The 27290-nt window shown below is 48.1% G+C and overlaps 1 protein-coding gene across 1 annotated transcript in view; it reads left to right on the forward strand.

The window, feature by feature from the left end:
- The first annotated feature begins 304 nt into the window (after positions 1 to 304).
- Positions 305 to 27290, forward strand: part of LRIG1 (leucine rich repeats and immunoglobulin like domains 1) — a 93224-nt gene continuing 66238 nt past the window's right edge. The window contains exon 1 of the mRNA XM_027722955.2: positions 305 to 745. Within this exon, the coding sequence (XP_027578756.2) occupies positions 570 to 745 (176 nt within the window). The 5' untranslated portion in view covers positions 305 to 569. The remainder of the gene's footprint in view (positions 746 to 27290) is intronic.

Below are 27290 nucleotides of genomic sequence, written 5' to 3' on the forward strand. Positions count from 1 at the left end.
GAGGTTTGTGTCCCACGGGGAGGGCGCGGCGGGCGCGGCCCCTTTAAGAGGCACCGCGCGGGGGCGGCGCGTTCACACCTGGAGTGGCAAAGGGAGGCGGGCCCGGCGCCGCTGATTGACGGGCGGGGAGCACCAATGGGGCGCCGCGGCGGCGAGCCCGGGGGGTTCCCGGCCAATGGTGACGCGCTGGGGGCCGCCCGGCAGCCAATGGGCGGGCGCGCGGGGGGCGGCGCGGATACATGTTGCGGTGTCGCCAACGTGGGTCCGCGGTGAGCGGCGCTCGGGGCGGGCGGGAGCGGCGGTACCGGGACACGGCGCGGCGGGCACGGCCAGCGCAGCGGGCACGGCCAACGCCCGCCGACTGAAAGGAGGAGGAGGAGGAGGCGCTCCCCGCGGCGGGGGACGCGGACTGTGCCCGCCCGGCGGTGGATGCCGGTGAGCCGCGAGCGCCCCGCGGGGCCGGCGGGCGAGGCGATGGTGCGGGCGGCGGAGCGGCGCTGAGCGCTCCCGCCGCCGCCTCCTCGTCCTCCTCCTCCCGCCGCGGACGTTGCCCCGGTGCCGGATACAAAATGGCGCTGCCGTCACGGGCGGCGGCGGCGCTGCTGCTGCTGCTGCTGGGGCCGCTGGGCTCGGCCACCGCCGGGGGCTGCCCCGCCGGCTGCTCCTGCGGCGGGGACACGCTGGGATGCGGCGGGCTGGCACTGCCCGCCCTGCCCCGGGACCTGCCCCGCTGGCCGCGGCACGTGTGAGTACCGGGGGGGCTCCGGGGAGAGGGGGCGAGCGGCGGGGGGGACCCGCGGGGACGAGATGTGTGGGCGGCCGAACCTGCGGTTGTTGGCGCGTTGTCAGCGACAGGAAAACTTCCCGCAGAAATCGCCGCAAAACTCCGGGCTGTTTGTTTGAGCGGAGCGGACCGGACCGCCTTTTGCGGCCGCGGAGCTGCGGGTGCGGGGCTCGGCCCGCGGTGCGCTGTCCCGTCTGGATCCCACCCGGGGTGATGGAGACGCCGGGAGCGATGCCGGTCCCGCGTAAAAGGTGGGAGCTCGGGGCTGCCCCGCCGCCCGCTCCCGTGCGGGGCTGGCGCTCCCTCTGCTCCGTGCGCGCGTCCCGGAGGAAGGAAAGCTGGGAGCGGGTTTGGTCTCTAACGATGGGATCTGCTGGAGATAACGGCCAGCGTGAGCTCCCCAATCCTTATTAGGACATCATCCATCCATCCATCCATCCTTGCTGTCCCGGGGCTGGGAGCGGGGCGCACCCAGCATCGCGCAGGGGTGGCCGAATGCGGACCCCCAGGACCGGGGCCGCGCTCGCCCTTTTGGCCCTTCCCTGCTGCCAACTTTTTAGGGTGGGAATTTCGGGGGAGATCGAAACGGAGTTGTGGGCTGTTGGGTTTTTTCGATAAAATCCGGGTGTTTCGATAAAATCCAGGTGTTTTTCAGTAAAAGCGGCCCTCCCCCAATAGTTGTCCGTGTAGCGAGGTCATTACCCTGGAGTGTTCCGTGTGTCCTGGATGGCAGCAGAGCTTAGAGCCCCGCACCTGGGGGTTGGGGCAGCACTGTGGTGGGGTGGTTTTTATCCCCAGAAGGGGCTCAGGTACGTGCCCAAGCACAGGACGCGGTCACTGCCACTTCCCGCTCCGATTGTGGGACCGCTGCTCTGGGCTGTTAAAAGCTGAAATAAAACATGAGACACCTTGAAGCTCAGGAGATTCGGGGGGAAAGTGTGCTCAGGTTTAACAGCTCAAGCCGTTTGACAGTCCAGGAGGACTGAGAGTTAAGCGTGTATGCCCTCACGAACTTATAAAAATAAGTGCCCTCGACTATGAGCAAAACTTGCGGAAATAAAGGATCTGGGAAGGGAGAGGGAAAAGAGTGCTTATGTCGTGCGGCCTTTCTGCTGTTTGAACAGATTTATAGATTATTGAATCTATAAAACCCCTGGTTGTAATAGATACTCCTCAGCTCTGCCAGGAGAAAGAACGGTCACTGAAGTGTTGCTGGAGATCATCCAGCTCCTTATTAAAAAGAATTATTAGAGGTTTGTCAGGTCCTCCTGGTGGTATTCACTTCTGGCTGCAGAAATGCCTTGTTTTACTTGAAATTATCAGGTGTCATACCGAGAGGAACATGTGGCCTCTGCATTAAAACCCTGACTCATCCCATTCACCTGTTGCCGAGTGCTCTGAAGGATCCTTCCCTCAGCCTTGGGCACCTTTCAGAGCGAGCTTTTAGTCTTGTCAGCGTAATTCCAGCATTCCCATGCACCTCTTAAAATAGGACTGTGTCTTTGTTCGGGCAGGGAAATGCGTTAGTAGCCCAGACAGAACAAATTTATTGTTGTGTGTTTTTTTTTCCCGGCGTGCTAATACCCAGGAGTGTCTTTTTTATATGGAACAGATTTTTGAGTGTCTTGTGTTCATTTTGAATTTTATTGGTGAAGTAATAGCACGTATAAATCTTCTGCTGCAGACCTGTGGGCTGTTGGTCATTTAGCCACTTAAAATATGGTTTGTAACTCTGTTCTAAACTAGCCAAAGAATTGGTTCTAAACTAGCCAAAGTGATGGGTTTTGTATCTGAAAATGCAAAATTAAGGCTTTTTTTCCTACTCCATAGCTAGTATAAAAAGCAGACGTTGAAGCTATTGTGAATACTCTTGTTCTTAAAGTAATACTGTTTCTAATTACTAAAATTACTTAAAATTCCTTATTTCAGTTTAGGAACCAAGATGAAGCACGTTTTTCATGCTTGGTGGGACCATAAATGCAGATTTTTGTGGAGTTGCTAACTCACTTTTTTAGTAGTTTAATATCCTCTGTAAAAGCACCACGTGCTGGAGTAAAGTTACCTCTGCAACTATCTGTTGCTTTTTTTTGTTTGCTTGGATGTTTTTAACATGTCTTTTTAAAGAAACAGAAGGCAAACGTCAGGGTTTGCAGTGGTCCGTGGCTGATGCACGAGTGTAGTGCAGGGAATGTGGGTTCCCCAGCCACAAGCTGGGTTGCGATGGGTGATGTTGGAGCTGTGCATCCCTCATCTCCATCACTTCTGGGCAGGCTGTGTCCCGCCGGAGGTGTCTGCTCCCCAGGGGGATAAGCTCGGGCATGTTCGATCGCTAATGGGTGACGAGATAAATCCAGTTTCCAGTGGCTGTGCTTTAACTTCATTAAAGCTCTATTGAACAATCCCTCCTTAGCAGTTTATCTTTATTCCTAACGAGTGCCACAATGCTGGGGCAGTGCTTGGAGTCGGTTTTCAGTGTGTTGGAGATAAAGCTTTTGTTTGTAGGGGTGGAAATGCTGCTCAGCACGCCGGGGAGGGTTCTGGAACAGACTTAATCACGCCTCGTATTTTGTCAACAGGACTATCAGTACCGAGGAAAAGCATTGGAACTTTTGGAAACTATTGTTATTTCTCTGTTGGCAGTAGAGCCTGTAGTTGTAATTTTTCTCCCAAGCTTTCAAAAGTAATAACTGATATGCAGAAGGGCTACAGTTGCTTACAGTTAATGTAGTGTGGCATAGATGTGTGGGGTTTTTAGTTTTGTTGTTCTGGGTTTTTTGGGTGGGTTTTTTTTGTTTGTTTTATTTTGGGGTTTTGGCGTTTGCTTTTTTCCCTTAAAAGCAACGGACGCCTCAACACTGTGTGCCAGTTATATAAGTGTGCTTGACTTGCTGAGGGCACGTTGCAACACTGCCATGATCCGTCCTGTCCTTGCACCAGCACCCAGCTGCTGCAACCTCTGCAGCTGGGAAAGGTCCATGGGGAACGTCGGGAGAGTCAAACTGTGCTGGGCAGTTGCTGTGCCCAGGGCTCCTTTGCAGTGCCTCACTTGCAAGATGCTGAAGGTGCTTCACATCTTTCATTGTTGAAGTCTGAAATCTGTTTCTGCGTTAGAGTGTAAAGGGTGGCATAAAGTGTAGGGCCAAGCTTAAGTAGAAAATGCTTCATGCTCTAAAAAGCCAGGGCTCCAGCAGCATTGGGGACGTGTCACATCCCCTGCATCCTCTGCTTCTGTCTCTCCATGCATCTTAATTTTTGAGGGGTGACAGAAGATATTTCCTCTAGGCATCATGTATGAGGGTTTTTCCTTCCTACGTAGTGATAAAGCAATAGTATTTTAGGTGCAGATTTTTGGTGAGAAGATTTTTGGGGCAGTGAGACTGCAGTTGGATAGCTAATTCGTTGCTGGTATGGTCTGCAGGAAAGGAAGTTCTTATTTTAAACAGATGTATCATGTATTTTTGACCCAAATGACTAGGGTGTGTTTTTTTGGATACTGAGCATCCGTGCATGGACCCTTCTGCCTCTGTGTCAGTGTGCATGTGCCTGGCATGTCTGGGAAAATGCAGAGTCCTCAAGTGCCCAGGAGAGCTGGGCTAAGAGCTGCTCTCTGTTTCCCAGGGTTTGACTATATGGATAAGTTGCCCCAAGGCACCAGCTGCATGGATGTTGGCTCTTTGCACGGTGCTGCTGCTCTCTGGAGAGATCCAGGCAAAGTGTCTGGATGCATTTTAAAGTCCTGTGGGTGCCTGTCAGTAGTTTTAGGGCCTGGAAATGCATTTCAGCTAGAAGTCATTAGCAGACTCTTGCCGTGTTCAAGTGTATACATACAAAGAGATATTGTTAAAGGCAACGAAACTGAATGTTTGTGCTCAAAATTACCTATAAACTGATATTTCTTGCTAAACTGGGGTTTTAATGTGTCAGGTCTTTTTGCTTTGCTCTCGCATGTTAGAAGGTAGAAGCTTACATGGTAAGGGGCTGTGCTGCTGCAGGTTGCATGGGACTTTTGGAGAAGGACATTAGTTGCTCTTGAGCTCTGGAATAACTCATTCTCCTGCAAATGCTGGAAGAGGAGGTGGTTGAGAAGACTCTCCTGCTGACAGTTGCCGGGAGAGGGGAGTGCTGCTGGCAGCACTTCTGCACGTCCTACTTCCAGGCCCGCTGAAATAATGGAACAAAGATTAAGTAATCGTCACCCTGGGCTCCTGGTGCCTGACCCTGTGCAGCTGCAGAGACCCCACTGAGTGTTTGAAGGATGGCTTGGGAGAGGGATGTGGATTGGTGCAGATGGCCGGTCCCCCTCCTTCCTCCTGGGGTAACAGAGTAGAAACCCAAAGAAACTGCAAAGGCAGTGGCTCCCTCCTGTGTGATGCTCCAGGGAGGATTTCCTGCTCAGATGGGACAGTGCTGGGAGCTGGTGGTGCGTGTAAAAGAAATCCTGCTTGGCTTGCTATTCCACACTTGGATTTGGTGTTTACTGGAGCATTGTCCTTGTCAGTGGCCCTGCTTGGGGGTAGTCTCCAGGCCCAGGGCTGCAGGATAGCTCTGCACCCTAAGGGATTGCAGTTCCTGCACTGGGGCTTGGCCCTGGTGGGTAACGGCAGAGCCTCTCCTTGCAAAGCGGTGCCTCTGCGGGCCTGCTGCTTAAGCACAAATAAACACATGTGCTTGCAAGTGAATCCACCCCTCCTGTGAGAACATGTGTTGGTGGATTCGCTGACCACCCTCAGCATGCCGCAGTATTTATCAGCTCTTCCAGGAGAGCCACAGTTAACAGCAAATCCTCTGCATCTGCTGTTCATCCTGGACCGAGCCCCAGCCGGGGCAGAAATTGGCTCATTGGACAAGGATTAGAAATACACATGAGATTCTTAAGAGGGATAAAATACCGGCACCAAGAAGCCTTTTTGGCTCTCTCTGAAGCCCCTGGCTTCAAGTGAAAGGCTCTAGGACCCCCTCAGCCTCCTCTGCATATTCCTCTCTCCTTTTGAGAAATTTCATGGCATTTAATCACTTGGAGACTTTTCCTCTCTACAGTGACTGCAATTTGAAACGCAGGGGTCCCATACAAAAGGAGCAAGTGCTCAATGGGCTGTGTTAATATTCAGTGCAGTTTACAATGGGTGCAGTTTGAAAAGGGGAGAATGGATGGTCTGGGAGCTGGGGGAGGAGGAGCTGCAGAGGGAAAATTCCCAGGGCAGGGGAACCAGCATCTCAGTAGGCAGCCGAAACACACCATCAATTGTTCTCTAGAAAAATCAACTATTTTATGTGTTAGGTACAGTTGAATATTTTTTCTTTGCTTTTGCGAAGTGCTCTACAGTTGTGTGGATGTAAGGTTTGAGCAGGAGAAAATTTTTTGCTTGGAGTTTAAGGAGAAAATGTGAGGTTCTTGTCCCTTTGCTTGATGGCATCAGGAAGCTAGAGAGGTGGTAAACTGATATAGGTTTGGGAGCCCAGACACTTCAACAAAGCACTTCAGGTGCTTAAATGCTTCCTTGAGCATGGGTAAGATTTCAGTTCCCTGCTTAAGTTAAGGTGGTGTTGGAGTCTTGTCTCTGGGGATTTAGGCAGGTGCAGAAGCACTTTGCTGAGATGGGGCTTTAGTTGGTGTGAACCTCACCTGGTGCAGGGAAGTCTGAGAGCACTGGAAGGATGTTCCCTGCGTGTAGCTTCAGAAGAGCCTGCTGGAAGGAAAGGTTAAAGGTGGCTTCATGTTGAGGCAATCCCCCAAGAATTCTCCGTGCTGGAGAAGTGCCTTCCTTACTCTGTGCTTGCACCTGGGCTCATGAATATATGTGCATCTGCCACTGGCTCTGCGGGGCAGCTGGGAATTGCTGGGTGCCACCCTGGGCATGCCCCAGCAGTGCCTGTCTTTGGGTTCCGATTGCTTTGATCTCTTGAAGGGGAGTTAAAAGTTGTGTCTTGAAGTTTGAGTGGCTGCAAATTGGGATGATGGCTTTCATTCCTCGGTAGCCAGATCTGCTCAGAATTTGTGTATTTGCCCCTGATTTGTGTATTGTCCCTGACTGGTATGGCAGTGCACCCAGAAACTCTCAATTAGGGCTGCAGGGCTTTTAATTGATCTTGTTGCCTGCCCCGCCAGACACCTTGGATTGAGTTAGCTCAGCTCATCAGCTTTTAACATAATCATTTTGTGCTGCTAACCTAATCACCCGGTGTGACTCCCTTGTTTTGCGGTGTGGAGCTGGATGGGGTCATGTGCATGAGTGGAGTAGAGATAATTTAGACTAATGTTGCTGCGAAGAGCCATCTGTGAAAAATCCAGGCTTCAGGTTCATCAGCTCTGCAGGACCTGGGCTGCGCGGGAATTAGCACCTCATTCTGGGTGAGGGGATCCATTTAACATAGAATTGGCATCGGTGAATAACAGTAAATAAATAAAGCACCTTGGTCTGGGTTGTGGTTTCATGCAAACCCGGGCATCCCCTGTAGCTCTTTTCAGAAGTCACTTGCTGGGTTTTAGTGAAGAAACAAGCGGAGTGAGGCTCCAGAGTGTGCAGGAAGAAACTTAAGTGTGAATCAAACCTGTTTCCTGATATGTCAGCTATTAAATGATGTACTCTGAGATATTTTTTTCCACTATGCTTAGGGGCCTAAGTCAAGGACCGGGATGCCGTTGTGCTAATGCATCACATGAAATACCTATTATTGTTGTAGCTGAGTCATGCATTAATAGTTAACCAAGTCCTGTGCTGCAGCCCAAGTCCTTCAACCCCAGCCTCCTCCAGCTTCAGAGCAGGACCACAACATATGTAATATGTTATGCTCCCTCATTATGCTTTCAGCACGTTGTCTCTCAAGCCACAACCATATAATTTTGGAGATGTCTAGAAGCAGGCCCTGCTATTTTAGGGACACCTCTCAGGATCTGATGACGTGTCACATCCAATTCCAGGAGCATGGTTCACTTCCACGTGGTTGCATTTTCAGTTTGAGTAGGAACTGAAGGACAGGTCTCCAACTGTAGCCATCTACTTGGCTTTTATTAATATGAACCGTGCTGGACGTGCAAGCAGGACAGTTGGTTCTTTGCATCTGTCATGGCAGTTTTGTAGTTCCCCACAGTGGCTTTGCATGGATTTCAGGAGGAACAGTATAGGAGACACTTAACAATTGAATAATTTTATGTGGAGCTACAGATTCTTTAAATGTATACTTCAGTGTCATGCACAAATTTGCGTTTAAAAGTGCATTGGCTGCCTAAAGCTTTGTGTTGGAGCTGAAGTTCTATGTGCAAGAGAATGTCTTGGGGTTTTTTTTGGGGGGGAGGGTAGTCTTGATATTTCTGCCCATAATGAGGCAGTAACTTCTGTGAATTTTCCTTTGGTGTCTTTTTTAGACCCACTGGGGCAGCCTCATTAATTTTTGAAGTTGGCAGAGGTGCAGTCTTAAATGTAATTCTTTTAAATCCTACTCAGCCGTACTTGGTTGTGTTGCAAATGTTTCTGCTTTGAAGGTGCCTGTTTTCAGATGAATCCTTTCAGATTAGAGAACACTCCGCTTGAGTTCAGTGGAAATTTGGCTGGGAAATCTTGAATTAAGATGTTTTTCCTAGATCACCTCCTTCAGCTTGCAGTTTTTTGCTCCCTGCAGGAAGGCACACAAACCCTCAGGTACAAGAAGGAAATGAGAAATTCAGAACACCAAGTCAGGGTTGTGCTGCTTCCCACTTGCCCTCACACAGGGACATGGATCCATGCTCACCACTGACATCTCCCTCTGGTTGTCCAAAGCCTGTGATTTTGGGATGGACGCTTGCCAGAACGGGACCCTGTTGCCTTTCAATGCTATGTATATTCCTCTGCTCTGGAGAGTTTACCATCAACACCAGCTACTCACAAGCCTCTCCAAATACTGTCCTGCGAGTTCCAAACACATTTTGCCTAGCTGGTGTGCTGGGCTGTTTTATAACTGCACTTAAAGTCTGTTTTAGCCTGCTGCACGCCAGTATAAACACAGATTTTCTGTGTTATTTGTCATCTAAAAAATACTCCAAAAAAGTGATGGCTGGCCAGGTGTGGCAGTGCTTGGCTGATCCCCAGCACAGATGGGTACTGAGGTTGAGTTGATGGAAGATATTGGCATGGAGATGATGGGTTACTGGGCATTGTCTTGTAGTTGCATTTAAGGATGTGATGCTGGAGGTACCCTGGGTGAGTAGGCCCCCCATTGGGACTCGGTGTGGGTGATGTCCTTGTAGGAGTGGGGCGGTGGGAGACTTTGTGGATGGGCAAGCTGCTGGTCTGGGGGTTGTATCACGGGTAATAAAACAGTGGTCATAGGAAATGGCCTGGCTGGAGGCCCTGTGAAAAATTGCCCCCTGTATGTGTTCCAGTTGTCCAAACACTGGTGCCTCTCCTTCCTCTGCTGTGTGTGGGGGGAGGCTGGGGCTTGCTCTCCTCCACTGTCTGGGGAGCAGCCCTGGGCAGCCTGTGCTTGCTTTTTTGCTGTGTCTCGGTCAGCTGTGGCCCACCCGAGTTCCAGAGCTGTGAAAAAGCTCCAGAAGCCTTTCTTTAGCACAGACCTAAAAAACATCCTTTAGCTGTCTGGACAGGATGAGCTCTCACGGCAGCAGCCCGTGTCTCACGGCAGCAGCCCAGCAGTCCATGAGCAGGCAACCCGAATTTGGTTCTTCCCCAGCACAAGGTGGTTGCTTTGAGTTGGAGCTGGAAAGTGCCCCAAGCCATGGGGTTTTCTCCTTTCTCACCAGGCTCTGCAGCCCCAGGGAGGTGTGAGGATGGGGAGTATGGCAGGATTGGGTTCGTGGCCCATGTTAACAATGAGCTCTGTCATTTGCAGAGGATGAGGAGGTGTCTCTTGATGATCCTGGATGTTCCTCATCCTGTTCCACTTCTCTCATGCCCAGTTACTTCATTGCTCCTGAACCTGTCTGGTGATGGCACAGGCATGGGCAGGGCAGAAATGCCGACTGCTGCTGACACAGGGCAGTTGGCTGGTGCTCAGCTCTTTGCTGCCTGTGGTCTGGCCTTGCTGGGGAGCCAGGAGAGCATCCTGTGCTCTGTTTGTCTGTGTAACTCACCATAAACCTTTGTCCCCTTCTGAACCAGGGGCAGAGTCACATCCACACTTGTATTTCATTTGTTTTGGCAAAATGGGGAGACTTCTCTTGTTTTAGGAGATTTAAACAGACCATATGATGTTTTATTTTGAAAGGTGTCATAATATTTTGCACTTTCCCTTTGCTAAACATGTTTTTGTGCTCTTCCTGTCTGTTAGTCTATAAACAACTCTGTTCCTCCTGTTTTCCTCCTTAAACAAGTCTTGTAAGTCAGAATTCTTGGCTTTCAAACACCTTTGGATTCTTTTGGAGTAGGGCATGCATTCTGCATTAAATCAGTTAATAAAATAGTGTGTATTTCCAGACTTCCATGATTTGGAAGCATTTGTGAGAGTTGTGCCATCTTTATTGTTTCATGTGGTTGTAAACCTCTTGTATATCTTCCCTCCCCCTTTCCAACCTTTGTTAGTGAGATGGTGACCACCCAAAAGCTGTTGAGCTTGATTAAATTAAGGGGGTTGAATGACTCTTCATAAGAGTAGATGAATAAACCTTTACTGTTATAGTAGGTTAGAAAACAAAAATAGGCAGACTCCACCTCTGCTGTATGAGTGGGCAAGGAGAAGTGTTCTACTTTGGGAGGAGGTCTGCAGTGCTGAGATTTGCCCCTGGTTTCTGAGCAGTTCCATCTTGAGTGGTGTCACTTGGTTTGCTTGTTGAACAAGGAGCTGGCAGCCTGTCCCTGCAGCCCACAGGGGTGTGTGTGCAACTCCATCAGCTCCTGCAGTTTCAGTAAATGAATCTGTTTGTGGGGCTGAGTCCAGTTCTCCAGTGAAGTTGCTTGGCTTTTGACTCCTTGGTGAGCTGAACCTTTTCCAGGAGCTCCAGTTTGATCCTTGCTGACCTTACCAGCAGAGACATGTACTGGTCTTTGAGTTAATCTCTTTGGACAGAAACTTGTACAGATCTAACAAGATGTGTTTGGCTTGTACTGTCTACTTAGAACAATTTTAGAGAACAATTAGCAGATTTGCTCCTCCCTGGTTTAATAACCTCTGAGGCAGGTTTAGCTGTTTAGCCAGGTTTCCTGAGAAAGGAGGCTGTGCCATGGTGCATATGTCTGTTCTCTTCCCCCAGAGGTTTTGATGCTGTTGGCCAGCTTCACTTTAAGGAGTGAACTCAAATTTGGAATGCCTGCCTCTCCATAGGCAGCAGGCTGAAGAGGGTGGCTGTATCCCCACTGAGGGAAGGAAAGCAGTGTGAGATTATCCTGTATGAGACATCAAAGAATCTCTGTGGGGAGGAGTGGTGCCATTAAACCATCCCTGCAGGAAAAGTGGATAATGGAAACCCAACTGTGAGACAGGGCTCTGCTGAGGGCTGTGCTTACCTTTGTTAGGAGGTATTCAGAGTCTTGCTGGGATGGTGCTGGCATTAGCTAACTTCCATAGCTAGGAGCTGAGGGTTTAGTGCTGGGTTAGTCCGTGCTTTGTTCCCCTGAGCAGGGCATGCTGTGGAAGCAGCATCCAAATCCTGGCCTCTTTGGGGACCAACATGGTTGTTTTTCTGTATATAAAGTAGTGCCACCCGTGCAGTGGAGGGGTGTCTCAGCCAGAGAGCAGCAAGGCCTTGTGACTGCCACGGCCATAGCTAGGAATTGTTTTTGGTGACTTGCTGCTCCTCTGGAAGCAGTGTTTCCATGAAGAAGGTGCCTACATGGCCTGATGAACAATGGGCTATGGGTGGGGAGCAGCAGCCCTGGGTGTCTGCATCCCCCTGGCATCCCTGTGGCAGGGCAGGGATGCCTGCCTGGTGTTCCTTCCCACTGCAGCTACCCAGGGGATCTGGGCTTTATGGCAGCTGTGAGGAGAAGGCAGAGCTGGGCAGCATCCTTGGGAGATGCCAAATCACCACCCAAGCTGTTTACTATAGCTTTTTTCTCTGATGGCTCCTCGCACTTGTCTCAAGTGCTACCACTTTGTGGTCTGCTTCACAAGAGCCTGAGCTGTCCTTTCAGCTGGCAGGGACACTGGGACCGTGCTGCATCCCTCTGTGTGTCTCCTGGGCTCACTGCAGCTTCCAGGCTTTCCTTTAATTCGGACTGCACAAGCTTTTTCCCCACACCTTCCCTGCATGCTCCCGTGCCCGCCCCATCCCACTCAGCAGCCCCGGTGTGCACAGGCTGCTGGCTGGGCTCCGGGTCCTGCTGTTTACTTTGTTTGCTTCACTCTCCAGCTGCAGATACTCGAGCCAGCTCAAAGGCGAGGGCTTGAAGCACCCCGTGTGCAAGTTGTAATGCCAGCGTGGGGCGTGCTGGGGAACGGGCTGTGCGTGATTAAGCCGTTTAGACTTGTCATAGATTTCTTTTTTTTCAAGTCAGAACAACTACCTTTTTTTGGGGGGGGGGGGGCAGCTGAATGCTTTTGGGGCTGCATGCTAATTAGTGTTGCTCTGTTTATGAGAGACATGGTTAAAAGAAGGAGAATTCAGTGCAGTTATGGGCCTGCGCGTTTGGAAATGGAATGGGGAAGTTTCCCTGTCCAACAATTTCCAATTGCTTCCTCTATGGTTTCCTGAGTAATTCTGACCGCCGGTTATAAAACCATGAGTCTGCCTCACTGTTGCAGGGTGCATCACCCTCCAAGTCTCATTCTGGCTCACTGTCTCCCCAGGCTCCTCCATCCCCTCCCTGTGGGCTCCCTGAGCTGGTGGCAGGAAAATTTCCAACTCCCCTTGGAAATTGGTTTCCTGACATGTCTGATACACAGTCACAGCAACAGCCCTCATGTGACTGGGGTGGGATTGGGAGTGAGCTGAAAGTGTGCATTGAAATGTTTTGGGGAGGTTATTGTCTCTCACAGCTGAAATGCCTTTTGATGGTTTTCCTGCTTTTTAGGTTTGAAATGCAGAATTCCTCTTGGTTTGTTTGGGTGGTTTTGGAGCCATCTGACTGTCAGCTGTGGAGGAGCAGAGCTGGTCCTTCTGGCACTCCCTGGTGTGGGGAGTGGGTTGCAGGATGCCTGTTTAGGTCTGGGTCCATGGAAGTCAAAGGCAGAGGACAAGTCAGGAAGGAGCGAGCCCTCCAGCACTGCTCCCTCTGCCAGACTTTCAGGTGCTGTCTCCTGCACCATCCTCTGTGGCCACTTCCACTGAGGGCTTTTGAGACAAAGTGAGCCAATGCTGTGTGTCTAATATTTGATGGTGTTTTGGGGCAGTATGTGGCTGTTTGACCCGTGCCCAGCCTGCCACAGTGGTTGTTTTTCACTTTTGGTGTGCGTTTAGCCCAGTGCTGTGACACTGGTGTTCTGCAACCAAAAGCATCCCTTCAGCCCACATCTCATGGTGTCTGTGGGGACTCGTTGGGGAGCAGGGTGGGAATAAATGACGAGCTGATGTGGCAGGAGCTGGGCTGTACTTTAGCAGCCAGTGGGAGACTTGGCTTGGGCAAGACCCCTCAGCCTGAAAATGGTCCTGTAACTAAAGCAGTGAAGATCTGTCTCACCTAATGTCAGCCTGTAAACATTAGGCTTTATGGATAAGCTAGAGGTCTAGTATTCTCAGTTTCATGGAATGCAATGGATGTTTCCAGAGAACAACTCAAGTATTGTCCCCAGAGCCATGCAAACAGAAGACCAAGTGCATGCTTGGCCTTTGGTGCTTGTGGATAGGGAGGCACTGGGACATGGGTGGATCCTGTCTGTGGGGAAGAGACTCTGTCCAGAGGTTTTTCACAGCATGATCATCTTTGTAAAGGCCAAGAAAACTTGATCTGAAAGTCTGTTTTATTTATTCATTCCTGACTCCAACCCTGTTTTGAGGGGAGCACATGGAGGCCATCAGCCTTGCTAAGCACGCAGGCTGTCCTGGCACAGCCACCTTCCCCTCCTGGAAGAGAGTGTTCAGGGCAATATTTGAAATGCAGCAGAAAACCCACACTTCCTTCAGAGTTTTGACTCTTGCATTTTTCATCTTGGGCACGGTTTAAAGTTTTCTGCAGCATTTAAGGGAATGTTTTGGTTTTCCTTTGCCCACATGTCAGCATTCCTGAACAAAGCAGCCTCAAGATTTGTGGAGCAGATTCTTGAAATTCTGCAAGTGTTTTGAGCCAGAAGATGTTTCCAGAAAATGCTTGACCTAAGAAAGAGTTGGTAGGACTTGGGCATGGCTTGGGAAAAATGAATAAGGCATTTTTATCCCTCTTTAAATGAACATCATTCCAGTCAAAACCACCATCCCCAGTCTTGGAAGCTGCTGCACTCTGCCACCTTGTTGCTCTTAAACCACAGCTGTGCTTATTTGAATAAGCCAGATAAAAATGATAAACATTTTAAAACTGAGGTTTGCCCTTCTCTTGCACTAATTTCCCCAGTGGTCTTAATGTCATTTGAGGCTAGATCTGAAAAGGAGTTTAAGTACCTAAAGGTGGACTTAAAGAAAGGGGAATAAAGGGTGTATGACAGCTCATCTACCTGCAGGCACTAGAAACCTGCTTAAGGCTCCTGGGAATGTTCTGAGCATGTCCAGAGGTGATCCAGTCTCGGGGCCACCAGCACTCCATAGTTTGCACCCTGCAGCACCCATGTGTTGCTGTCCTGGTCTGTCATGGATGCTCCAAACATACATTGGCAATGAGTTTCTGTGGAAGAGCTCAGGGGGAGCTGATGCTGCTTTTGCCCAGAATTATGGAAGTGGAAGCACTGCCTTTTCCTTGGGGCTGGGTGACCAGTGATGGCATTTTGAATAGGGAATGTGACAGCAAGCTTTGCCTGCTGTCTCCCTGTTCTGACTTAACTGTGCTGTTGCTGGGATTGGGGCTTATGCATTGGATGTCTCTTCTCATGAGCATTTAATTACAGGCCATGAGCATGAGTGACTGGGAAGGGGATGTGGAGTGTCACAGTACCCAAGGGGAGGAGGCAGGAAGGCTCCTGTGTCTGGGACCATTGGCTCACATGCCTTATGACCTCATTTCTGAAGGTGAAATCCCAGAGCAGACCCATTGGTATTTTGACCCAATTATGGATTTTGTTTTGATTTTTTTTTGTTTGATTGGTTTTGTTTTGTTTCCTTTCCAGCACATTTATGGTGCTGGGGGATTGCAGTGTTAACATTTTCTCTTCAGAGAAGAGGCTTGACTTGAAGTGAAATCACTGATTGATTCCCTTTTCTTTTTTTGTGCCCTCCCCCTTTTCCCCTTGAAGTCAAGAACCACTTCAAAGGCTCAGATGTGTTGGTGCCAGATGCCACGCAGTTATTGTGAGAAGAATTTGAAATATAATTGAAAACAAACCTTTGTTCAGCCAGGCAGATCTGGCTGTGGGCTTTCACTCACGACAGTGATGGGTGCTCAACCTCTTCTGCTGGATTTAATGTCTACACACTTGTCATGGCAGATGAACTGCCCGTGAATTTACATCTGGTAAACGTTTGCAAAATCTGGAAAGTGCGTATTTTAGGGAGGTTTTTTCCTACCTAGGAACCCGCACTGACGTTGCAAAGTTGCCAGCATATTTGTGGAATTCCTTGCAGTAATAAAACACATCAAATTGGTCTCGGCAACCCGATTTTCAATAGGGATGCTCCAAGTCCAGGTTTCTCAGCTTGGCAAGCAGAGCTGTCCCGCTTCCTTTAAGACTTGTCTCTTCTGTGGGATATAAGGATACTGTTTAATGCAATATCGAAAACATTTGTAAAAGCACGGATGATATAGATGTCAGCGCTCATTTTACTTGTACTTGCTGAGAAAGCAGAGGTTGGGGTAGGTTTGTAGTCCAACTCAGTTCTCGTGGTGAAGTCCACGAGCCTGGAGGCTTCTGAAGGAGCCCAGCAAACCTTTGTACATAGCAGCCCTCGCTTGCCTGGTGCTGAGTGTGGGCTGTTGTCTTCACACCCCATGGGGTTCCATTTCCGAACGTGGTACGTGGTTGCAAGGTGCACAGTGTATTTGTGGTTCCCGTTTCTTGGAGTTCTTTCCTGCATAAATTTAGAAGAGTGTACTAGATCTGTCTTGGATCATAGAATTTGAGCTATTCCTGTGCACCTTAACCCAGAGTATTGCCCTGGGACTCGTGTACCACCCCACGTTCTGTGTTGTGCACGTGCCTGGCATGACCACCTGGACAGCACTTTGTCCCTCCTTGCTCCAGATACCTGGATTGGGCCCTCTTTTGTGCTGGGATAATGGTCTGAGACCTCCTAAAACAGTAGAGTGTGGTGGAGGTAACTGGCTCCCTTGTGGAGGTTACTCCTGCAGCCTAACGTGGACAAAGGGGTCCCTCTGACATTTAGTAGGTTCTTTAGCTGCTATTAGGTTGCTGGATTTGGTGTTTCTTGTCTTTTTAATTTACCTCCCCTACCAAAAACACTAGCCTCACTGCCTATGGTTGCCTGTCTGTTGTTTATTATCTCTGCTACACTGTGGTTAGTGCTCACACATGATATTTCTTTGGTTTCAGTACAGACTGAGCGGGTTGTCCGCCACTGGATCCAAAAAATGTAAACTATTTATAAATGAAAAATACTCTCCAGTTTGAAAGTGCTGTGTTGTCCCCTCTCCCTCCAGCATGTGCACATTTGTCTGCTCTCCTGTAATCCCACTGATGTAAGTCCAGATTTGTAACAATTTATGGGACTGGGGGCCATCTGGAGAAATTTTCATGGGACCTTGTGCTCATGGGAGGAGAACACAAAGCAGTAGTGATAAAAAAGTAATGTAAAAATGTTACTTGGCTGTGCTGCATTCGGCACAGATATGGGCCCAAACTGAGATAAACCTTCCTTCAGAGTTCAGGGATTCTTGATTTTGATTTTCCAGTTGGGCTCATCTCCATCATAAGCAACTTTTGGAAAAATTGGGACGAAAACTTATTACTGTGGCTTAAAATGACCTGGAACTACCAGAGTGCTTTTTTTAGTACTCCTTACAATTAAACTCTGTTTGTTCTGTTTTGAGCATGTACTTAGTTTTATATTGAACTAAGTGCCTATGTTTAGTCTCCTAGGGAAGAAAAATAAGACAGGATTTAATAATACATTATGGGAGGCTGAGGTAATTTTTCTGTGCCTGTTTGGAAAGCAGGGCAGGAGGTGATGCTGGGTGGGCCAGGAGGGGATAGGCTGGATCAGAGGCTGAGATGGTCAAGCCCAGGGGCAGGAGAAGAGGAGACTGTGAAGGAAATACAGGGTGTTTAATTGAGGAGCTTGTTAGCCAGCAGCTGATGGGCTGTTTTTTGTAGAGAACTACAGGGAACTTGAACTGACTTGGTTTCCTGGTCGAAATGAGTGTTGGTTGCTCAGTGATGGAACTGGTAGGAGTGAGGGGTGTGGGGAGTGGAGCCGTTCAGAAAGTGCTCCCAAAAGACCAGAAATTATTTTGATCTATGGTAACATGGTTTTCCATGCAACCACGATGATGGTAAATGAGGCAGGACTGTCCTGCTTCCTGCTCAAATCTGGAAGATTAGAGGATAGCTGAAAAAACAGGTGGGATTTTTTGGAAGACTGTTCACAGAGTCCCGTTGAACCATCATTCAAATGCAAATAGTGGAAACTTTCTCATCAGGGTTGAGGCAGCCTTTGCCATGTAGCTACAGTTAGTCATTCTGTAAATGGTGCAAAAATTCAGTAGTGTAACTGCTGCATCAAGAAGTGTAAAGCATGAGTGGAAATTCAGTATAGTTTCCAGGTTTTCTGTGGACACTAGTGGCATTGATGGTGATAATTCCTTGTTCTGTAAAACCCAATTGGTGGGAATATTGTTTTTTAATTTTGACTGTTTAGGAGCACCTAAACACATTTGCACTTCTGTCCTGCACAAGACAGCACTTGCTGGAAAAGGCTGTTGCAGCCTGGCTGGGCCTGTGGAATGAAGCCTTTAATGTACTGATTGCATATTAATGAACAGCCAGGCAGGCGGGACGGTGCCAAAAAGCAGCGAGTGAGAAAGCCAACAATATCAGCGCGAACTTTGCTCTCTAGAAAGTGTGAAGTGATGTCGGTGAAAGGAGTTTATTGCACAAGTGGAACACTGTGGTCCTCTTTGATGCCCAAATTTCTGTGCTAGTAAACCGAGGAAGAATAATTGGCTGGTGGAGCTCTGGTGGGTTCCTGTTAACCCCTTCTGCACCCCTCGAAATGTTCCCCACTCTCCAGTGTGTTTTGGCGGTGTTGGGTGCTTGCTCTGAAGTGTTTGACATGCTGTGTCTGACGTATGGAGTTGTAACACCTCTCAGAACACATGGGGTTACCGTCCACATCTGGTTTGTATCACCTTCAGTGGGTTTTATTGCAGGCTGTAGTGCTCCATCTGCACCCTTTCCCTTGCCCAGTTCTGTCCTGCAGTCTCAGCCTGGAAAAAGCTACAAAATGGGCTGGTGTGTGAAATAATTAATATAATGGCTACTGATAGCAGTGTGCTTTGCCTGGTATTTGGCAGAAATTGGATATCTTGGCCCTTGCTTCTTCATTAGCCAGATTTCCTAATCCCAAACTCATTACCAAGTCCCTGGGATGTTGGGTTTCTTTTCAGGGGAGGAACCGGCAGCCACTGTGTGGTGGTTTGTCAATCACCTTGATTATGTCTTTGTTCCGTGCTCCCTCCAGGAATGTGCAGCATTCAGCGTGGGGGCTTGGGTGCACTGTGCAGCCCGTGACTTTTCCATCAGGAACATTGGGAGTATTTCAGATGATCTCACAAATATTTTTGAAATTTTTGTATTGGCCCTGAGCCAATTTTTGCTTGTCTCTGATGCATAAAGTGGGTTTGAAAAAATGTTGTTTCTCCCTCTCCCCTCATTTAAACATTTCAGGAATGTCAAGTCTTGTCAGCCTTAGCTTTGCTGGGGGGGAAAAAAAAATCCCTTGAGGAGCTTGGGGTGTGTGTGTTTTATATGTGATCCCAAAACCCTGAGGGGAAAGTACGTGAGGGAGGGAAAGAGCAGGTCATTAACAAAAGCTTCCTTTATCCCAGACTTTAATGAGGCATTGCCATTAAATAGTAGCAACCACACAAATTCAGCCAACCTGACTTGGTTCCCTAATGTTCAGCCCCTTGGTTTATCTTGTGCTCTCAGTTTGCTGGTTCCCTGCTATGGCCCTTGCAGGGATTTCAAAGGCAGGTAAACCCCAAATCTGTAACATAAACTTGTTTGGTAACATGGACAAGATTCCTCATGGAATTTTTCTCCTGCAGTTACTCATACTCTCCAGTAATCTGCATGAAAATGGGCCCAAGAAGTCTGGTTTCCTGACAATTTTTGTCCCTAGGGCTGACTAAGATTTTGATTTTTGCAGTGTTCCCATTATCTGTGTTGTGTTTTAGCATCACCCTCCTTCCCACACTGACTGTCCATGGTGTATTTTGGGGGTGTGTGGGGCTGCCTCTTTGCCACAGCACTGGGACCAGGTGATCCCAAGCCAAGGGTGAGGGATGTGCATCTCTCTCCACTTCCTGCCCCTTCTTCTGCATTCTTGCAGGAGCTCACTGACCCTTCCCAGCCCTCTGGTCTTGTCCTGGTTTTAGACTGTTTGTGATGAAGACATGTCCACAGCCTTGTCTTCTTTTGGGAGTGCAGCTGCAAGTTGCACCCATTCCTCAGTTTTTTTGTGATAAATGGAGTGATTTGTTGCCTGTGGTGTATTTATCCTCATTTGGTGAAGTAAGGGAGATGGATGCTTGGGGTTTCACAGAGCCCATGTCCTGTTTCCTAGGCTGTTTTTCATGGAAGACTGCAGTGGATACCTGCCCCCCAGCTTTCCTTCTGGTTTGCCCAATGCAGGGGGGTCTGTGTGCTTTATCACCATCACCACCACCCCCCCATGGATGCTTTTGTGGGGCTGTTGGAGGTGGTGGGGATCGTGCTGAGCTCTGAGCTGACAGTTCCACCTCAGCCCTGTGCCAGCTGCTCAGCTGGACTTTGGAGCCGAGCTCTGGATGGGGCAAGGGGAAATCCCAACGAAGGAGGAAATGTTTGTTTAATTCCTGACGTAGCACAAGGTTCAGAGTGAGCAGATTGTGAAACAGTGTGGATGGAGCAGGGAATTGCTTTGCCTGTGGTTTGCAGATAACACGTGTGGAGCAGGCAGCCGACGTGGGGCTGGGGAGAAAGACAGCGAGGTTTATTTGTTTGTGTGGTTTGTTTTTAATTTAAGTAACCTTCATAATTCCCCCTCTCTCTGAATAGTATGTGATTCCTTACTTATAAAGGCCTTCCCTTATTGTTTGGCCTGAAATACAGGCTGTGCTCCAGCTTTTACGATTGGGATTAATTTTTTAAGATGGGCACAGGCAGGGGGGCAGGCAGAGTGAGCCCCCCGTGTTTGCGTTTCCTCTGCTGTTGTGGGGCTTCAGCTTCTCTACGTGCCTAGCTGGGGCCTGCTGCCCTCGCAGCTCTGCTGCTATAAATGAGGCAGCAATGTGTTCCCAGCTGGAAAAGGGCCGGATAATTGCTCTGGGCAGGTTTATGGTGGGGAGGTGTGAAGTGCCTGCTGTCTGTCTGCCCCCCCTGGGAGCTTGTCTGCAGATGGACTGGGAAGTCAGTGGCTGGGAAGGTGGTGTGGGAGAAGGGATGTTTCCTCACTGTGGGGTCAGGGGAGCTGGTTAGGGGAAAAAGCAGTGGTGTTAACTATTTCTGGAATCATGGAGTCATAGAAATCCTAAAGGCTTGGGTCAGAAGGGACCTTAAGTCATCTAGTTCCAACCCCCTTGGCACGGGCAGGAAAACTCAGGGTTCCATCCATAGGATCCTCCCTTCTCCGGAAGGATGCATGTCATGAGTTGTGGGGCTCTGGTGCCATTGCCCAGTGAGAGCACTCACTTGGAGAATCAAGCCACACTGGGATTTCAGGGTGCATCTCTGAATTTCACACTGCATTTGACTTATTAAGGAGGGGGAAAAAAAAAGTGTCCAAGGAGCCATTTGCAGACTTCTCATAAATATCCCACAGATTTCACAGCAAAGTGCAGAGACCATGGAAGTTGGTTGGGCATACCAGAAACTTTATGAAATAGTTGGATTTGATCAACACTTAATCACATTCAGGCTGCTTGGCTCAGTCTCACCCGCCCTCTCCCCATCCCAGAGGAGACAGGGGGGGTGCAGGAGTTGGCTTTGTGCCCCTGCTGTCAACTGCATGTGTCTGTGAGGTGGGTGATGGCACATGAGGACATCTGTCAGTGCCCACGGTAAAATTTCACAGGTGTTTGGTGCCATAACAAGAGAGCAGTGGGGCTGCACCAGGTTTCTGATGTCCCTTCAGGTCTGGGGCTGTAAATGGAATGCTCTCTGCCCTCCTCCACCGTGGTGTGTGAAGATTGCAGAGGGCTTTTGCAGGCAGCCTTGCTGAGCTTCTCTGAAGTGTCTGGTTCAGGTGCTATTGTGATAAGGCTGTATTTGATGCTGTCCCATCTGTTGCTGATGCACAGGAGCTGCAGACAAGCCACCTCATTGCCTGCTGCTTCATTGGCCAAATTGGCCTGTTGGCGAGCGTAGGACAGTGGCAGCTGAAGGTGGAGGAATGTTCTCACTGAATACAATGCCCTTAGTTTTATTTGTCAATAAATATTTTGGGTGTATGCTGTCCTAAACCCCCTTGCTAATGCTTCCTGTTTGTCCTCACGTAAATGCCTTCCCTCCTTGCTTCTGGCTGTCCAGGCTTACAGTGTTTCCTTTGGTTCAGAGGAGCTCTGGCTCTGCAGACACACACACACGTTTACACACACACATTTCTCTTCACCCAAGTCCTTCGCAGCCTGGAGTTGCACTGCTCATGTGGGCCAGCATCCGGTTTAAAGCACAGGAGAGATACTTGTTTTGGTTCTTTGTGCTAAAAAACAGCTTGCTTTTCCTGTAGAAGAACTAAACAGAAAACTTCAGACGTAGGTAGGTGTTCCCAGTTAATTTCATGAAGTTATTAGTAAATAGAAATGGAACACTTTGAGCAGCAGCCGCAACATTTCTAAAAAGTTTACCTACAAGTGGTTTATTGATTTAGCAAATAGGTGGATAACACAGGCCCGGAGGTGTATGATGGTTAATGTGTAACCATTAAATAGACTTATTTGGGCACTTTTTATGTGTTCTCATAGCAATTAAAGCTTATAAACCTGTGGAGAGTGTTTTTATGTGGAGTAAAATGAGAACCTTTATCCCAGAGAAGGTGTTCATGGAAAAGGTACGGTTTTATGTAATTGTGTTCATGTGACTTGACGTAAGCGTTGGGCTGCAGGAAAAGGAACGACCTACTAGAGCTAATTCCCAAGGCTGGTTGCAGTATTCCTGTGTATTGGCTTTCCTCCCAGTGGCTGATTCAGTATATCGAATTGAGTGTCATTCCATGGGGGGGGCATTTTATTGTGAACCTCCCTTGCTCTAGACAGATTTTTTTGGCTCTCTCTCCTATGGGTGTGTGTTTTGTGTGTCTTGGAGCAACTTTGGTGGTGGTGTCAAGTTTGCTGAAAAAAAGAGCCTGAAATGGTTTCCTGCTGGCTAATGTGTTAGAGCAGTAAACGTGTTCTGTAGCTCTTGAGAAGCTCTGTCCTGGTTAAAGCAATTAATTACACAGGACCCAAGCTTTGTGGGGATGTGGAAAAGCCTTGGTTTCTTCTCCTTAGTGTTTTTCTTCCCCATATGGTGTATTTAATGGAAAGTGAAGACTGAGTGAGATGTTGGGGATTCAGTAGATGTGTGTATATGTATATTACATATATAAAAAGCTGTAGCTCCGCCTTTTTGACAGAAGGAAATGAAGTCTGAAACCCAGACTTGTTTCCGGTATTTGCAGCAGCACCTTCTCCACACTGGAGCATGTGGATGTTGGGGGAGAAAGGATGGGAGGGCAGCCTGGCTCAGTTTGTGGAATTGTGATTGCAGAGTTCCAGGCAAATATTGACACCAGATTTCTTGGCAGACCTGCCGTTCCTGAGGTGCCTTGGGAGTATAAGATCCTTCACTGGCTCTTGCTGCTGCACAAAGCAGCCCCTCCTGGGGTGGTGGAGGTGGTGAGTAAAGGAAGAAAAGCTCAGTGAGTGTTAGTGGTGGAGCTGAGAAATATGATGCTAAAGGGGGTTTCACCCACAAATACTGTGGGATCACATTATGAGATTTCTAACAAATGGATGGATGGTCTGATCGATGTGGAGAGGGATGGGACACCTTTGATATGTCTGCACTGCCACTGGTACAGGTCCAAGTGCAGGGCATGCAGGCATCTGCTCTGCTCTTCTCTTTGCACCACATCTTATAAAAAAAAATAAAACCCAACTGCCAGGCACAGAAAGGGAAAATTGGAAAATGCTGTTTTCCATCAGCAGTTGGTGGCCTGGGCTTTATGCTGTGGCAAGGGTGAGCATGTGTGAGATAACCTGCTCTCTCTGCTGCAGTTCTAGAGGATACACCAGAGGATTGTTAACATCAGCCAGATACCCCTGCAGTACAGCTTTGTAGCATGGTCTGGACAAAAGGTTAAATCAGGCAGTCATTTGTGCAGCGTTATTTCCTATACAACACTCTGGAGAAAGTTCAGTATCACTTAGTTAACTTTTGCAGAGCCATTTCCTGTAGGTTTTGTTAGAGAAAAGCAAGATTATGTGTTTCCAGTTGCAGTAGAGTTATTTTCCCCTATAAAATGCACTGCAATTTATTTTTATGCAATTTTCATTGGTTCACAGAAGACTTTGGAGGGGGAAGCTTGTGTGTTTGGAAGATCTGGAAAGATTTTTATTTCATACCTCACTTGCTGTGACAAATTGAGGAAAATGTGTTTTTGAATGTGGTGTTGCTGCAGTCTGGCCAGGCTGGGAACGGGGAGCGCTCCCACAGTGCCGCGGTCGGTGGCCTGTCTGACCCAGGGTCCTGCCTCTGGCAGTGCCTGGTTTTAGGAAGGACTGAGAAGACTGTACAGCTCACAGCCAAGGTGTGACCTGCCTGAAGGAGAGAAAACTATCTGTTCTCTATGGCTGCACAGTTGTGGTGACTTGCATGGGTGTTCCTTTGTCTCATCAGTCACGTCATGTGCTGTTACCCTCTGGTCTCCTCAGGCTTGTCCCCTTTCATCTCCCCCATGACTCCTCTTCTGAGATGTCTTGGGTTCTCCATCGTGGTTCACCTCAGGATTTCTTCATCTTTTGCATGTGAAGTGCTACCTTTGTTTTCCCCCATTGCTGTCTGTGCTTAGAGCAGCAATGCTTTCCACGAGCCCTAAGAATTCATTCTCTGACTCCCTTGAAATGGTGACAGTGCTTATTATTATTCTCTTCATAGAGATTAATTTATCTACTCTCAAAAGGACATGGTTTGAGTTCTCTAAAGCAGTGAATACACCTGTGGCCCTCCATGTGCAATAACAAACCCTGGGAGCACCTTCTGCATTCATGTTTTCCAAATAATTGCGTTTTGGAGCACGAGGCCTTGGTGTGAAGCCAAGGAGCCCTTGGCCCCGTGAGAGGTGCAGTGTGAGTAGTGAATGGTGAGTCCCTGGCACAGTGCCTGGGCTTGCAAGGACCACTCGGAAGAGAGAGAGGGTATTTCTGTTCCTGGCCGAACTGTAGTGTTAGCTTTTCTATTTTCAGGTGGCCACCCATGTGGAGTTTCATTGTGGGACTTTTTTTTTTTTAATGTTTTTAGAGGCCATTAGGCAGTTTTAAGATGGCATCTACTTTGGATTATTCCCAAGTGAAGTGGGCTCAAAGCAAGAGGGAAGGGTCTGTCTGCCTTTTAATATCTCCCTGCAGAATCTGTTGTTTGATGCAGCATCTGTTCAGATTAAGGGGTTCCCTGTCCTTCGAGCTGGGACTGGAGCTCCCCTGGCACATACAGATGTTCTGGTGGGCAGAAACTAAGATAGTTATAACAAAAAAAATCTGATCTCAAGTGCCAAGTGGAGCAGTATAATTCTAGTAATAATAGTTGAATGAAGAAGAAATCAGCTTATCCAAATACCTTCTGAATCCAGCAATTTTGTAAGAGTTCTTAATTGTTTCCCATAGCAAAATAGGGTAGTGTTCTCCTTTCCGTCCCTTTAGAACATGGAAAGGATGAAAATCTATAGAGGAGAGAGTTTGTTCTTTGATTTAACCTTCAACATCTACCTTCCCTTTGAATTAGCTGTGATGCTTTTAGCTGAGAAAATGTGCAAATCCGAGGGAGTTCACTGAATAATAAATCAAGGTGTCCATCCAGCAAAGTACATCATAGCCCTTTGAAGTAGATGAAAAAATACCTTCCTGATCTGAAGGATAATCGTGTGCTCAGCTTTGGCGCCTGACTGATGCTAATGCAGGGTTTGAGCTCAGCTCAAGTGACCCCCAAGACGGAGCGTGCGGAGCAGGAGCAAGTGTGGGCTCATGAGCAGCTGCTTCACTTGGAGCCCTATTTGCCCAGGACTCCTGAAAGGTTAAGAGACCTGAAGAGCAAAAAACTGCAGCCACTGCAAATAGTCATTGTCTTTAAATCCTGCAAAGTCCCTGAGATATCCCTGAGATATCAGACCTGGGAAGATTAAGCTCATTTGAAGCGCTTTCTAAAATTTTATTGGCTGGAACTCCTTTTGAGACTTTCTGCAGTCTGAGTTGCACTAATACAGAAGTCTGGCTTTGTAAGTGCAAGGAGCTGCAAAATAGCACCAATAAAAACTGTAAAGCTCTCAAAGATTTTTAAAATAGTGCTTCTGTAAAAGATGTGACATTATATGTTGGGGCAGAGTGTAATAAAAATTTTTTACTAGCGCTCTTCACTACTCAGTCATAAGCTGTACAGCTGTCCCAAACTCTCCTGATAAAGCTTTTCTAGCTGTATACATCACTGTAATTGTATTGCCTCGTGCATATGTGGATGTGTACATGTTTGTGTTTATAACTGCCAATGTGTCTGTAAATTCACGTAGTGAAAGTCACCTACACGTTTAAGTTATTTAAGTGTGAATATATGTTTTGCGACATTCTGCTGTATATAAGGAACACGAAAGCTGGCACGTTATGGAAAGCAGCAATAGATTAAATTGTTGCCTCAGTAACTTTGTGGCATTTTTTTGGGCAGAGACTTGAGCTTCAGCTCCATCTCCTTTGACATCCTTGCTGGTGTCCTGCTGCTGTCCCAGTGGCAAAAACTAATGCGGGAGTTATGCCAAAAAAAGCGTGAATGCTTGTTCTGATAGATGACCCTGAGCTTAACACCGAGGCAGGAATATAGCATTCTAGAGCACATGGATTGTAAGGAAAGAATCTACCATGTCATACAGTATCTGACCTGCTGGCTTCTTCCTGTGTCACACCAGTGCCTCTGATCTGCTGCCTCAGCCTCTTGCTACCCAGAGATGATAATACAACTGTCTGCCATCGAGTGATAGACTGTGATAAAGTGAGGGTAGAGGAAGCCATCTCTGCTGTTCTCAGGGCATGTGCAGAGAAACAAGTTTATCGAGGAAAATAGCTTTGCTTAGGACTTAAAATAGGGAGTAAATTAACTTGAAAGTCTTTTCTGGCTTTTCATTGTCAAGTGAAAGGTAGTTTCATGCTATATTGATTTGCTTTGTTTTGTGGCAAATGCATTATATATAACTTGGCTTTTATTTCTCTTGATCTAGGTGGAAATGGTTTCTTTTAAATGCAGCCTTTCCATCTTGAAGGTCAATTAAACCAGGTTGGAGGTCAGATAAAATAAAAGGGACACAACATTTGCTTCTTCTTGTATCTATTTCTGTAACATTACCAGTGCATGTGGTTTTATTTCTAGCATTTTGTTCCTGGGGCTTCCTCTAGGACTGAACAAACTGAATCAGTTGGATGCAGTACAGCTTCCAATTTGGGGTTAGAAATGCATTAAATTGCTTGGTGCTTTGTTGGCAATATAGAAGTGCTTGGAATGGAAGTGCATTGTGATTGGACATTGATTACTTGAAAGGAAAGAGGGTGGATGCTTGTGTAAACCACACACCTCCAGCCAGGATGACCACCTTAGGTTTTTTTAGCTTAAAATCTGCAGGTTTTGCCCTTTAAAATGCTGTTCTTATTATAAAGAAGAACTATTTTTAAACTGGAAAGGGAGAGCTGTCTGCCATGTGTTTCTCACACCTCTGGGGGATTAGAGCTGGCCTGCAACAGGCAGCACTGCCAGCCATGGACTGCCCTCTGGGTAACGAGTCCTTTAGATGATGCTTTGAGGTTATATACATCATTCCTTTCCACACACAAGGTCTTTGGATTTGGCCAAAGTCTCACTTTCAGCCCACGGCATTGGAAAGTGCTGGGAATGTCCTTGGTCTGATAGATTTTAAACTTGAGTAAGTTCATGGTGGGCATAGTAAGGAGACCAGTGTTCTAATTCCACTTGGACTGTTCCTGGGATCAGAGAGGGATTTATTTCCACTGTTGTCTGGGTGTTCTGTGAGACCAGAGTTATTGCTGCCAGGTGGGAATGGTGGAGCAGAGCCAGGAGGGTGACCACTGCCTCTGTCCTGGCAGGTATAGCT

This window comes from Pipra filicauda, unplaced genomic scaffold (genome assembly GCF_003945595.2).
Source record: "Pipra filicauda isolate LSUMZ 115617 unplaced genomic scaffold, ASM394559v2 scaffold63_size3267554_pilon, whole genome shotgun sequence".
Lineage (NCBI taxonomy): Eukaryota > Metazoa > Chordata > Aves > Passeriformes > Pipridae > Pipra > Pipra filicauda.